General features: G+C 41.5%; 1 protein-coding gene across 1 annotated transcript; it reads right to left on the bottom strand.

Moving 5' to 3' along the window:
* Window positions 1-9,293: 9,293 nt before the first annotated feature.
* LOC108717138 (aquaporin-12) lies at window positions 9,294-15,453 on the bottom strand. The gene is made up of 3 exons (XM_018263956.2): window positions 14,274-15,453; window positions 11,508-11,624; window positions 9,294-10,136 (listed from the first exon to the last, which is right to left on the bottom strand). Exons 1-3 carry the CDS (start codon window positions 14,878-14,880, stop codon window positions 9,898-9,900), a joined length of 963 nt encoding a protein of 320 aa, XP_018119445.1. The 5' UTR covers window positions 14,881-15,453; the 3' UTR covers window positions 9,294-9,897.
* Between the last annotated feature and the right edge of the window lie 18 nt (window positions 15,454-15,471).

Here is a 15,471-nt window from a genome sequence, read left to right on the forward strand (position 1 = left end):
GAGGCAAGTTTTGGTTGTATAAAAACCAGATTTAATGCCAGATTCTCCTGTAGGCTAGCATGCCATATAGAGGCTAAGCAATCACAGCCCTAATTTGGCATCCACAGGACTTTTTCATGCCTGTGTTGCGCCCCATTATTTATATTTGAATGTGGCTCAGGGCTAAATAAGGTTGGGGACCCCTGCCCTAAAGTATTTCATTCTGTACTCAATGTGCAACAACTGCATTCAGTTGACTTGAATTTTAAGTTTGACAGCAATAAGATCAAATCTGTTTTTTAAATCTTGACTAATTATAAGCTTCTACTGTATAGACAAAATATAGTTAAGGTAGCAAGGGCACATGGTAGGGTATTCCTGTTTATATACACATTCAAGTAACAGTAACACATCTATAGCAATGACATCTTTTCTTGCAATCTATAGAATGCACAGATATATTATCAAAATACACTGCTTCTCATGACCATTCACTTGCATCACACGTCTTTCCATCCACACTATCCTGCACAAAAGGAGTCATAAATACTCTTTACATTATCAGTATCAGCAGTGGTTACCACTTAGTGCTTCAGTGAGAAGGGAGATCCTGATGTCATCTATTGGGGTTCATATCTCGGATGTGAAGTTTAACACTACCTAGAGAGCTACAGTTTGCCCTGGTATATAACAACCTCTGAATCCAATTTCATAGTAACCAATCATAAACAAATCTTGAAATAAATGACGTATAAAGAAGAGCTTCAGCTCAGCAGCTCTTTATGAAGCTGCCTTTAAAGGGATTGTTCACCTTTAAATGAGCTTTTAGTGGGATGTAGAGAGTGATGTTCTGAGAAAATTTACAATTGGTTTTCATTTTTTATTATTTGTGTTTTTTTAGCTTTATATTCAGCAGTCTCCAGTTTGCAAATTCACCAATCTGGTTGCATTGGTCCAAATTACCCTAGCAACCATGCATTCAGTTGAAAAAGGGACTAGAATATAAATAGGAGAGGCCTGAATCAAACGATTCTAACGATTTTATCGAACGATCGAACGATTTTCCTTCTAAACCCAAAAACCTGCTCTGGCAGGTCCCCACAGGCTAACATAGCACTTCGGCAGGTTTAAAGGGCATGTAAAGGCAAAAAAATAAAATCCCATTTTTACTTTCTTTAATGAAAAAGAAACCTATCTCCAATATACTTTAATTAAAAAGGGAGTTGTTTAGTGTCAGGGCTGGAACTAGGGACAAGCAGAAGAGGCACATGCCTAGGGCATAATGCTGCTTTTGTGTCTGCTTACTCCATAGTTCAAGGCCCTGGACAAAGGTTGGTTCTAATTTTCACAGTAATAAGTAGGGAGTGATCTGGAGTTCTACTCACTCAGCTAACCCCCGACCCCTGGCTGGTCACTGTTGGAGAGGAGGGTGGCTGAATGTCAGATTCCATTGGCAGCTTCCCTCTTGGTCTGGCACAGTTTGTCACCAAAGTTTTACCCCATCATCCATGTGTCCAGTAGAATGCTTTTCATTCACTGATATTGGGAGAGTTGACAGGTGGAATGAGCAAGCATTGGTCAACCTTGAAGGAACTGATGACTGTGTTTCTGCACGTAAGGATGTCTTATAAGAGCGAGACTGTGGGTTATTGTAGGGAAGAAGATAAAAAGAAAACAACCATATTGTGGCTGCTATGTAAATACTTCATTTTCCATCACATATATATATGGTTGTACTTACGATTGCTAAGTAGGAAATAGCTTGACACCTGCCACCTGCTGACTTACTTCCTTCTTCTTTATGCACTCATGCTGCCCTTGTGCTCTATAAAATATAATCCTTGCAGATTTTAACACATACCAGATATTGCCAGACGGTTTTACAAGAGACAGAAGGGCTAAGATCAGCTCAGCAGTTCAAAGTTACTCACTCATGGCTCGTGCGAACTCCAAAGGGAACTGAACGTGCTGAGCAGGGTTGCCAGGTTGGTGGTTTTCCAGCCAAATTGGGATACTAATGTTAAGCCCAGGTCAGTTTTGAAAGTACAAACTAGCCAAGGTACAGATTTGGGCTACTTTTTGGCCCTTTGGCTGGTATGTACATTGGAAACCAGCCAAAGTTTTTTCTTGCCCTAATGTGCAAAACCTACATCTCCCAATGCATGTTGGGTAATGTTGTTTTGTGTAACAATTTGCCAACTGCTAAGTTTAATGGAAGACCCAACATGCAATGGGACTGACTTGGTAGAAGTCGGGAGTTACCAGATTTTGGGCTCTGTATCCCAGTCTCCCATCACTCTTGAACATTCTCATGTTTTCCGGTGACTTTCCTCAATTTCCGACAAATTTGGGGCAAAAATCTGCTGGCCACCAAAAAAATCTAGAGGTTGACCTGTTTTCCCAATATTTATTGAAATTGTATATGCATTGTGGCCTTATGGGGCCCCTATACCTCCTGAACCCAACTCTGTACTTATGCCCCTGGTGATGGTCGAATCTGTACCGTTTTGATTCATGGAAAAATTTGCAAATTCCTTTATTTTTTTAGACATTTTTCACTGCACATATTGTACCATTTTTGGGCTACTTTTGAAGTGCCTCTTGGCTAGTTTTAGGCTCGTTTTGTAGCTGAATTAGGTTGGTTTGGCAAATTAGACCTGGCAACCCTGGTGCTTAGAAATGTCTGAGAGCCGACGGCAGTGACCTGTGCCGTCATGTCTTTACCCGGCTTCAGAACATAGCGTATGTTACCATGACTGCAATTTATGGAAGCTATTATTTATGAGGGGGCAGACAGGGGCAGACAGGCAGCCAATATACTTTATTTAAAAAATGTGTAACATTGTTATAAGAAACCTGACTGTATGTAGTGAAATTCTTCCTTCATTTACTGCTGTGGATAGGAATTGTCAGACGGTCCCTAACTGCTGAGCAGGGAAACAATCATACTTATGAACAGCAGGGGGAGCCCGCACCTTACTTCCCAGCCATGCAGAACTCAATTTTTATGATGATCCCTAAGCAGCCCAGACCACACTGAGCATGTGCACAGTCTTAGTCTTGCAAAGATGTTTAACAAAGTTACAAGATGGTGACCCCACTGTAGCCAACTTTGAAAGCATAAATTATTTGTTTGATTAGGCTTGTGGTGCAGTAAGTTCATGTTTATATTTAGTATACAAAATACAGCATTTCTAGCCTTATTCTATTTTAGACTTTACTTGCCCTTTAAACCCCAGTCTTGGGGGAGATGAACATACCTTCACCTTCTACTCCAATAAATTATTTCTGCTTTCATTTGTTAAGGGAGAACTAAACTAAACATTTTTTTTGCTAAAAATGTCATATATTATATATGAACATATTGCACCAGCCTAAAGTTTCAGCTTGTCAATAGCAGCAATGATCCAGGACTTCAAACTTGTCACAGTGGGTCACCATCTTGGAAAGTGTCTGCGGCACTCACATGCTCAGTGGGCTCTGAGCAGCTGTTGAGAAGCTAAGCTTAGGGGTCGTCACTAATTATCAAGAAAATAAGGTTTGTCTGTAATATAAGCTGATGCTAAAGGACTGATTATTAAATTCTGATGCTAATTGCGCTGGTTTCTGAGCTGCCATGTAGTAATTATCTGTATTAATTACTCATCAGCCTTATATTGTGACATTTCTATTCTATGTGTACTGTATATTGTGAGTAGGTCCCTAAGCTCAGTAAGTGACAGCAGCACAGAGCATGTGCAGTGAATCAGCAGAAAAGAAGATGGGGAGCTACTGGGGCATCTTTAGAGACACAGATCTTTACTGCTAAAGGCCTGTGGTTGCCTTGGGCTGGTACAGAAGCCTAAAACATTATATACAACATTAAGCTTTAGTTCTCCTTTAAAGATGTAGGAATTTTAAGAATGATGAAAAACAAATACATAAAGTATGTGTGTACATTATCTCTCTATCTCTCCTTGGAACATGACTATCTACACTATATATTACACCACCCAGGCAGTAAAACTCTGCTGGATTGGAGTGCACCACAGCCTGAACTGTATATATATATATATCCTGTATATGTTTTAAAACTCATAAAAATTCAAAGTTGTGCTCAGGGAGGTGAAAGGTAGCGAAGTTGTGCTAGCTTTAATTCGTTAAGCAAAGCGAAGTTAGGCTAGTGATACCTTATTTGTATACAGCGCCAAGTTAAAGTACAATGGATGAATATGTAGCAGCAAATACATTACACTACACATACCTGGGAAAGCTTCATAAAATAAAATAGTTAGTTAAAATAGTTAAAATAAAATAAAGTTATTATAATGCCCTACACATGAGCCCACTGTATAGTTTAGGTGCCATATGTTAGAAAATGTAGGGGGGAAGGAGGGTACTCCCAAAAAAAAAAAATTTACGATCTTTTTCAGCCTATCACACTTAAAAAAGTAAGACACCAGAGTTTTTTGGGACTTAGAAAAACTTTCAACTTTTTTTGAATCAAGCCCTATCTACTCTATTGCACTTCGCCTGGTCTGAGGTGGCGAAGGCAAGTCGGGCGCAAGAGGAAACGTTCAGTAAAATGCGCAAGTTAGTGAATCAGTGTAGTTACGTCCCTTCGCCATAGCGCAACTTCGTCTGGCGTAAGGGTGCGAAGTAGCACAAGAGTAGGTCCACTTCGCTAGCGAATTTACGCCAGCACCCGTTAGTAAATCAGCGAAGAAACGAAATTCCCTTATTGGTGCAACGTGGTATATTAATGACTCAATGATACAATCACACTGAGTCAAATTCAAATCAAGATATTTAAACATTATCCCATATCCACGATACATTATACACAAAAACTACGACCGACCCTGTCCAATACATAAATGGTGCTTTGTAAAGCCATCAACAGCCTCTCTTCCTCCAGACCCCCCCCCCATGCCACCCTGGTCCCACTGCTTTCACTCACCCTTTCAGCAACTAGTAACCCAGGATGCGTTCTATAGCACCCATCATTTACTCTTTTTGTCTTTTTTAGTTTGCACCCTCCTCCCAGCTATACTATAATAAGCTTTCCCTTCTGCCGACCCCTAATTCTGCTTCACAGACCAAAAAAAGGAAAAATATCAAAAGAAAAGAAATAGCTAAATTAGGTTCAAACACTGTTCTAAAGACCTGTATTGTGGAGGTGCAGAGATGAGTTCATTAGATTGTAAGCTCTTGCCAGCAGGCCCCCTCCCCTCTCGTCTCCTAACAATTTCCAGTCGTGACAGTATCTTTATACTGGTGAAAGGTTAGTGTCTATTTGATGCAGTATCAATAAAGCAAAGAATATTCTGACCCTTTGGATGTTGCTCCAAGTGGCCTCAAAGCCGGTGCTTATTTTTGAATTCCAGGCTTGGAAGCAAGTTTTGGTTTCATAAAGACCAGGTGTACTGTCAAACAAAGCCTCCTGTAGGCTATAGTCTACATAGGGACTGCCAAATAGCCAATCCCAGCCCATATTTGACATCCCCAAGTGCTTTTGTTCATGCTTGTGTTGCTCCCCAACTTTTACAATTGAATGTGGCAAACAGGTAAAAAAAAGTTTGGGGATCCCTGCAGTAGGATGAGATTGTAAGTATAAACAACATAGCTAAAGATGGTCATCAGAAGCAACACAACAGTTTTCCCACACTGTCTGTCCAGCTTCACTTCAGTTTTGATGAGGCCAGAGAATTTCATTTGCTCCACATTTTATTACATTGAATCCAAGTAAACTGTCGTTAATCTCTTCTAGTAAACGGAAAAACTTTCTGTTCCAAGATTTTATAATTTAATAGGTGTCAAAAAAAGTATAATAAAAGCACAAGCAGAAAGATATCTTTATGCCAATCTTTCATGTAGTACTTCCTACTTTAACAGCTCAACAATACATTGGAAAGATCCTACAAGCCCTACACAATGGCAATCTAGCAAATGGCATTCAAAAGCTTTAGCAAAGTGAACTGATGGAAAACAATGAGATGCTTCTGAAATGTCATTTGGACAGCGCTAAAAATGGCAACTCCCCCCTCTACACACACAAAAGTTATAAAAAGTCATTGGTGGCCTGGGCCCCCCCCTAAAAAATTAGGCGTTGTCAAGGGGGGCCCAGATAATTCAAAAAGTGCAGCAGAGCTGGTCCCCCTTTAGGCCTGGTACAAATTACCCCCGGATCCCCCTGATGGCGGCGCTGCCTAATATAGAACAACCCATGAATCCAATTTAATAGTAACCAATCATAAACATCTCTATAATAAATGACGTTTAAATAAGAGATTTTATGACACCTGTACATTCCAGATGTTTGTAGTATGCAGGTATTTATTATAGGGAGTGGGTACCTCTTAACCAGATGGCATGTTTGCTTTGGTCTATAAAGTGACGTTTCCTGAATGTTGGGCAAATTATATTTTATAAATCCAGTGATTTCTTAGTCATCATACATGGGTTGTTCATTGATCTCCAGAAAAGCAATGACATGAGTAAATGGGAGAAAGAAGCATTCATACATGGATAGTTGGATGGAATATGAAAGTTCCATGAAAAAAAGGAAAGGTGGGATGGGAAGCGGAACATTGAGTAGAAGGAAGGATACATGGGAGAAGATGTAGAGAGAGAAGATATAGAGCACTTTAAGGACTGCACTAGTTTTGTTTTCTGCTGGCACAGAATATCTAATACATGTAGCCAAGCACTGAAGCTCTGCACAGGAAACTGCAAATAAATGGGATATCAATAACTACATATATAAATGCAAGACCCCTGATCTCACTACTTTTATTAGACTGGTGGAAACCACGTAGATGCTTCTGAAATGTAATTTGGATCTAGAAAATAGAAAAACAAAGGAAAATGGGGAAACGGCAGAGGGATCCTGTCCCTACAGGCACATCTTCTTCTTAAAAACCCACAAGACTAGCAGCAGTACCATCATGATTGGTTTCAATTTGTAGGACCTCAGAAAACCTGAGCTTTGCGCATCCCACTAACAAAGACTCACATTTTCATTGTTGCATTTATTTCTCATCAAGGTTTGAGGAAGATATCAATTACATGAAAACATGCTGGACAATGTTTGTAAGCTTATCACTTTAAATGGTCAGTCAGGGAGCTCATGCCCTAGAACTTCAGCATTAGGGAGTGAATGACTGGTGAATATAGCAACAGGCACCCATAGACAATTTACAGACTCACCACCAGGATGAATTAGCCCCAGCTCCGGTACTTGAGGGGAGTAACGGTAGTTTCACAAGAGAAACCACTGCTTGTGTCTATGCGGTGCCTGCCTGTCGCTACATTTACCAATGAAGGTTTAAAGGAAGGCTTTGCTCCAGGGAACTGCAGCATGTTCTGTATTATGTGCCAACACATGAAGTTCCTGCTCACTGAGATTCCTGCTGCCCAAGTCAATATGACTAGAAACAGCAGCCCACCAGCTCAACTATTCTCACCCATAACTCTCCTAGTTAACTCTGTCAGCTCAGACAGACAGCTCAGGGTGTTAAATATTTTTGACAAGGCTGCTTGGTGGCCTAGAGACAGGGTCGAGTATGAACCCATTTCCACATGCCCCAGCCACACACATGACCTGCACCCTTGTTCCTGCCTCCCATAGCATTTTTGTGAAGTTCTGATGCAAGGATCCAGGTCCTGGGGGTGTGGGCGATCTCATGTTATGCCCCTGGGTAAGACATTGGCTTTGTTTCTGTGCCTATTTGGTGCATTTACACATATCACTAAATACTTGTTGACATGGGGGGTTGGTTTGCACCACATTCTTAGGACTTGTTGCCCTTAAACCAAGTGCAGCATGTCACATTTAGTCGTGTATGGATTGCAAGGCATAATGTGGGGATTCATATGTGACGTTGGACCATATGTTAAAGGGATTCTGTCATGATTTTCATGGTGTAGTTTTTATTTCTAAAGTACACTGTTTACACTACAAATGATTCACTCTACCACATAAAATGTAATACCTGAACCAATTAATTTTTTTTAGTTGTAATATTGGTGTGTAGGCGCCATCTCAGGTCATTTTGCCTGGTCATGTGCTTTCAGAAAGAGCCAGCACTTTAGGATGGAACTGCTTTCTGACAGGCTGTTGTTTCTCCTACTCAATGTAACTGAATGTGTCACAGTGAGCCCTGGATTTCACTATTGACTGCTGTTCATAGATCTACCAGGGGGCTGTTATCTTGTGTTAGGGAGCGGCTATCTGGTTACCTTCCCATTGTTCTGTTGTTTGGCTGCTGGGGAGGAAATGGAGGGGGGTGATCTCACTCCAACTTGCAGTGAAGCAGTAAAGAGTGACTGAAGTTTATCACAGCACAAGTCACATGACTGGGGGCAGCTGGGAAACTGACAATATGTCTAGCCCCATGTCAGATTTCAAAATGAAATATTGAAAAATGGATTTCAGTGCAGAATTCTGCTGGAGCAGCACTATTAACTGATGCATTTTCTAAAAAAAACATGTTCTCACATGACAGTATCCGTTTAAAGGCACCAGGCCACTCTGTAGCCAAATTAGGGAGCTGACATAAACCTGTATTATATAACCCTTAAAGAGAGTAAATACACTATAGTTGGCTGGAATATTGACTTACCTACCAGATGATAAGGAATAATATTGGTAAGCCTCTCTCTTCACTCAAGCAACTTGGTCTATATGTTTGTAGCATGTTGGGGGGATGAATGAAGCTGATCTATTAGAGTATTCTCATAGAATTAGGTGTTCTGGGAGGTCTCCGACTATCCAGTCAACCACTGGTACCAGTGTCACCATTTGCAAGATCAAACTTCTTTTCTATGCTCTTTTCTATTCAATGGCAAGCTGAGGAACTTGGAAAGCTTAGGGCACAAATGTTTATAACTTGGAGTGTAAAGTTGACCCAAACAAATTGTGGGCTATATCTTTAGAGCCAGTCTGGGATTGCAAGGAATCATGGCTATGATTTAAAGCCAGGACTGGGGCAGTCTGTGTCAGAGAATGGTGACCCCAGAGCTCCAATATATTAAACTGTTGGTGCAGAAACAAAAACAGTAAAAATTCTATTGAATCAAGGAAAAAAAAAAAAAGTCAATGATAAAAATATTGAGAATAGTTTTTATTTGTCTCCTGCTATATCCTTGTTTACCTGGGATAGTTAGAACACCAGTAATAGGTAACTTACATTTTACAACAGTGGGTACTTTATTCACGATATACAGTTAGGCCCATAAATCTTTGGACAGAGACAACTTTTTTCTAATTTTGGTTCTGTACATTACTACAATGAATTTTAAATGAAACAACAGATGCAGTTGAACTACAGACTTTCAGCTTTAATTCAGTGGGTTGAACAAAAAGATTTCATAAAAATGTGAGGAACTAAAGGCTTTTTTAACACAATTGATGTCAAAAAGGACCAAGCTTGCAAGCTCTATTTAACCCATTGATATCAATAACATTCAACACCTGTAATTTCATGTTTCTAACAATAAAAAACAATGGCAAATCAATACTTCTGAAAATTACCCGTTAATCCAAACCCAAATTCTGTGGATACACTTGTGTGGTGCTCTATCTGGGAACTTCGCTGCTCCACTATTCCATATACATCATAAATTAATAATCAAAAGGCAATCAGACGGCACTCACGCAGCAAAATGTACTTGCAATTTGTGATTTATTTAGATCTCACACAACGTTTTGGAGGATCGACCCCCTTTCTCAAGCACACTTGAGAAAGGGGGTAGATCCTCTGAAACGTTGTGTGAAACTGCGAGTGCCATCTGATTGCCTTTTGATTACTTCTGAAAATTAAACAGCTTAATTCCCTTCTTCAAATAGAATGCTTTGAGGAATGCCTCCATTGTGTCATTCTCCCATCATCATCATCATCATCATCATCATCATCATCATCATCATCACTGCAGCGTTTAGCCGCTTCGTTTCTGGGTTGGCAAAGTCCCTGCTTTCCTGGACTCATCTTGACCAGCTTTCTTCTCAGGTGCTTTTCCCTTTTGAGAAGATTTAAGCTTATCTGAAGCCTTAGCTGCAGACGATTGATGAGCTTTTGTCTTTGGAGTTTTGTATTTGCCCTTCTGGGAGTACAGCAGGTTTCTCTGAAAGAGCAGGGGGATGTTGCCTTGATACAGGAGGAGGGCCAGTGCCATGCCTGAAAAAGAAAATTCAGCTAATCATTATTCTCTAAATATTCACAATATGTGTTCTGCCTCACCTTGGGTAACCCGCTTAGCTGTACAGTAGTGATGTGCGCAGGCCCTCCTTTGGCCCGCTCCCGATTTGCTTTTATAGACCTGCGCCACCCCGCTGATGACGTCACAAAAGGGGCGGGCGAGCAGGCGCAGCGTCTATAAAAGACAAACCCAGAAGTCAGAAGCCACCAGAGAGCAGAAGAAGAGCTCAACCCGCACCAGCCCGCCACCCGCGAGGAAGAGTGCGAGATGCGCCCAAACCAGCTAATAAACAAATCTCTGTAAGGCTACACATTTGTTGTTATTGCTACTTTGTATTACGCAGCTTTCTATTCAGGTCTCTCCTATTCATATTCCAGTCTCTTATACAAATAAATGCATGGTTGCTAGGGTAATTTGGACACTAGCAACCAGATTGCTGAAATGACAAACTGCTGAATAAAAAGCTAAATAATTAAAAAACACCAATAGTAAAAAAATTAAACACAGTTGCAAATTGTCTCATCATATCACGCTCTACATCATACTAAAAGTTAATTCAAAGGAGAATTCAACCCTAACGTTAAAAAAAAAAACCTTTTTTCAATGAAAGAAAAACTTGAGAAAGGGCACCACTTGCCCGAAACATGTTGTGTAAAGCAGCATGAATAATAAATAATCACAAGGGGTTAATCTGCGTTTGAGGGCTCTCCTCTCTTTCATTGAAAAAAGTGGATATCTCTGGATGATTGGTAGATCTTTGTGAGAGGATTGATGCATGCATAAAGACGTGATCATTAGGCTGAGCACAAAACCCTACCCACTACCTTACATAGACTCCCCTCCCTCCTCAAAGTTACCCCAGGCAAATGCCCCTAACGTTTTACTTACCCCTCGGTGCAGATGCAGACATCGAAATTCACGGCCGCCATCTTCTTCTCTTCAGAAATCTTCGGAATGAGACGGCAGGTCGATGTACAGTATTTGCATTGGAGCAATTTTCTGCTTCGCGACAACTACGCATGCGCCAAAACGTTGAACGCAGGTCTCATTACGAAGATTACCGAGTCGCTGAAGATGGCGCCCGTGAACTCCAATTCCTGAATCTGCACCGAGGGGTACGTAAAACTTAGGGGCATTTGCCCGGGGTAACACTTAGGCCGGGGGGGGGGTTGGAGGAGGAAGGGGGTCTATATAGGGTAGGGGGGCTAGGGTTTTTTTAAGTTTAGGGTTGAATTCTCCTTTAAAGGTGAACATCCCAGTATGAATTAAAATAAATGTCTAGTAATAAAATTTGTATAATGTCATTCAGTCTTCCGAATGGTAAGGACCAGCTATGACTAAATACTCACCAGCACAAGGGCCACAGCAGTACACCAGTGAATATTCCCTTAGACTGTTTCCAGAGCATTGGAAGGTCAGTGTGGCAGCCAGCATAGGGTTAAAGAAAGCTCCAGTGTACGACCCGGCTACACAAAAGAATGAGTAAATTGTGAGTAACTGGTAACATGAAATGCTCGGAGTGGATCTTTAGAATCTTCAAGGAGCGACCAGAAGAAATGTTTGTGAATACAGTCACGGAGACTAGTGGAAACATTGGCTGGTGGACATCTCTGCTGAGAAGTTAAAGGGATTCTGTTATATTCTTTTTTTCAAAAAGCATCAGTTTATACTGTTGCAGACTGAAATCATTTTATCAAAAGAGTAAGTTTTTTTTTTAATATTTAATTTTAAAATCTGACACAGGGCTAGACATATTGCCAGTTTCCCGGGTGCCCCCAGTCATGTGACTTGTGCTGTGATAAACTTCAGTCACTCTTTACTGCTTCACTGCAAGTTCGAGTGATATCTCCACCCCCCCCCCCAGCAGCAGAACAATGGGAAGGTAACCAGATAACAGCTCCCAGAGGACTGCTGTGATGTTCTTCTGCTTAGGAAAGATTTGAGAAAGGTTTCTAATTTTTCAACTAACCAGAAAAATACCAGAGCAGCCTCTTTCTTTCTCCCGACAGCTTCCTGGACTACTTGGCGGTCAGAAAATGACCAGCAGGTAACGCTGTTGTAACAAAATGAATTCAAGTTAACGGTACATGTATCCTTTAATATCTTGGAATTAAACAAATAAAATAATGAATGTACATTACAGAAGTGCCTAGAATAGCACTCTCATCAATTTTACATTCACTTGTTTTTATGGTTTACTTATCCTTATCCACTTACCTACTATAAACATGACTTACTAGAAATAGAAACACCTTTATGACAGGCAGTTGGCATTTGTCATTAACTCATGGTATGCAAGTTATAACTGTAAATTGTATGTTGTACTGTATGTCCAAGAACCATAAATTCTTTTATTAAAGAACAAAAAAAAAAAGAGAGAAGTTCATAAACCCACAGTAAATGACCCAATCAAAGCTAATTGTTGACAGGTCATTATAAATGACTGCGCTTCTGCATGTATGTTATAGTCAAGGAGTTCCAAGTGCAACAGTGTTAAACCTACAACACAAAATGACTATTATCATTAAAATGTATTTACAAGTCTGCATAAAACTGGCCTGGTTTAGCTTAACTTAAGGCACTGGACTGTTGCAATGCTTCTCAAGCAAAATGAATTGTTAGGCCATGTAGTGTCAGGAATGTGCTTGGCCGGTATGAAGAACAAAGCAACACAGGTTGGGGTAAAGTTCCAAGTGGATGTACCCTGAGCATTGCCTATTTCTCAGTTGATGGTTCACCAACCAGTTTTTTTTACCCGTGAGCCGCATGCAAATGTAAAAAGTCAGGAGCAACATAAGCATGAAAAAAGTCCCTGGGGTGCCAAGCAAGGGCTGTGATTGGCTATCTGATGTGGATGTGACGTCTCTATGTGAACTGGCAGCCTACAGGAGACTCGGTTTGGCAGTAGACATGGTTTTTATGTAACCAAAATGTAATAAAGATACCTTGCCCTGGCAGTCTAGAGGTGCGGCGGGGACGGGGGGGCTTTTGAAGGCGCATGCGCGTTGGCGTGATGACGTCAGCATGCAATGGCACGAAATTTAAATTATTAAAGGGGTATTCTTACTGTTTGTCATTGCCCGTGATAGGATTGTATTCCTGGTGCTCCCGAGCCTTGTGCTATTTGTCTGCTTTCTTCTGAACCTGTCTGATTCCTGCTGTGACCCCTGCCTGGCTATTTTGACTATTCTGACTTCTGGATCCTGACCTTTGCCTGCTTACGACTACTCTTCTGTTAACCCTTTGATTGATCACCCGGTTTTGACCCTTTTGCCTGTTTTACGATCCTGCTATCTGCCTGCCTCGACCCAGCCTGCCTGACTACGATTCTGCCTCATCCTTTGTACCATGACCTTCGGCCCAAAAAGACTCTGCTAACAGTCGTGCCCCTTTGCCAGCCAGAACATCTCGCCTTGCACCCCTCGTTAAGTCCAGGTGGCACCCAAGTAAGCTGAGGGCTCCTCCCGAAGCCCAACGGTGGTCACACTACTGGTGAAGCCGAGCCGAGACCAGGGTGCTTGGCACTTGTTCTGGTATTGGGTGCCGGCCGTGACACAAAACTTGCCTCAAAGCTGGGAATTTAAAAAGAAGCTCCTACTTTGAGGTCACACAGTTTTTATGCAACCAAAACTTGCATCAAAGGGGTGTGATTAGCTATCTGATGTGGATGCGATGTCTCTATGTGAACTGGCAGCCTACAGGAGACTCTGTTTGGCAGTAGACATGGTTTTTATGCAACCAAAACTTGCCTCCAAGCAGGGAATTCAAAAAGAAGCTCCTACTTTGAGGCCACATTGTTTTTATGCAACGAAAACTTGCCTCCAAGCCTAGAATTCAAAAAGAAGCTCCTACTTTGAGATCACATGGTTTTTATGCAACCAAAACTTGCATCCAAGCTGGGAATTTAAAAAGAAGCTCCTACTTTGAGGCGTCTGTGAGCAACATCCAATGGGTTGGTGAACAACATGCTGCTCCTGAGCAACTGGTTGGGGATCAGTGCCTTAGAGTATGTGTACAAACATCTGTGTCATGTAACAGTAGGCAATACATGAGTAAAACAAACAGAGCAATATTTAATAGCTTGCCATTATATGTTGAAGCACAAGACTACTTACCTGTGTAAGACAGGAGAGAGACAGTAAGTGCAACTATAGGAACCCTGTAGATCAGCCTTATGCTTTTGAAGCGGAGGAGCACCAGATGGAAACAGAAAGCGCACAACCCTTCAACAAAGACACCATGTGCAACTGAAGTTTGCAGGGACGAGCTGCAGTCCTGAGCCATCAGATTCTGAATCATGTGGAATTCTGTGAGCTCCAATGCCCAATAATGTTTCGTTAGCACTTTTGCAGCTTCCATGCCCATGTACTGTGCCAGTAACTTAGCCGTGGTGTCTAGAAGAGGGGAGTCACGGAGAAGGAACTCCTGCAGGGACACTGCAGAGTTGCCGGACGCTTTATCAAAAGTGAATCCATGGGCGACGAACAGAAGAAACAGCAGTGTTGTGACCACATCAGGGCCATAACCACCTCCCCACATACCAATTTCCACCAGCATCCGCAGCTCCAGGCAGCAAGCACATAACTGAAGTGAACTGGCCAACTCACTGGCAGTGCACTGATAGAACCGGTCAGGCAGGAACTTCCTGGCAGCCCAGCGAAGAAGTTGGCACACTGCTATAGTTGATGCAAAGAAAGCCACCAAGATGTTGAGGCCAGCCATGACTGTATTGAAGCACAAGGCAGCAGTGAAAAAAGGATATGAACCCTGTGCTTCTCTTGTTATATACGTGCACTGAAAGGTAAACGTGGCCAAAGCTACAGGCAGTTAGTGCAAGGTCACATCTGGGAAATGGCAGGTGAGCAGCATTATTCTTCAGCCAGCATGTATCACACCTGTTTATCCTCTCCTTAAAAGTGTAGCCATTGGACATGATCACTAAACTGATATATTCTCTATATTTACAGTTGAGGGGGAATTTGCAGGAATTGCATTTCACATTCACCTTGTATTCTTTGCTTAACGAGTCTAATTCTAGAAAGGTTTCATGTAATTCTGCATTGCACACCTGTGTCCTTGTTGCACACGGCATAATGCTGAAAAGCGAAACTCTCGAAATGCAACGAGTTTAGGGAGCGAAGCAGGTCTAACAGAGTTGCCATAAGGTGATCCAGCTCCATTAGTTTTGTTCTTTTGCAATGTTTCTTTGCCAACAATATATCATTTTGCTCAATTCATTGTCATTATAGAAATTCTGAACTAAATGTTTAGGAGACTGGTTTCATTGATACTTGGAAAGTCTGCCCGTTGAAT

The sequence above is a fragment of the Xenopus laevis genome, chromosome 5L (assembly GCF_017654675.1).
Source record: "Xenopus laevis strain J_2021 chromosome 5L, Xenopus_laevis_v10.1, whole genome shotgun sequence".
NCBI lineage: Eukaryota > Metazoa > Chordata > Amphibia > Anura > Pipidae > Xenopus > Xenopus laevis.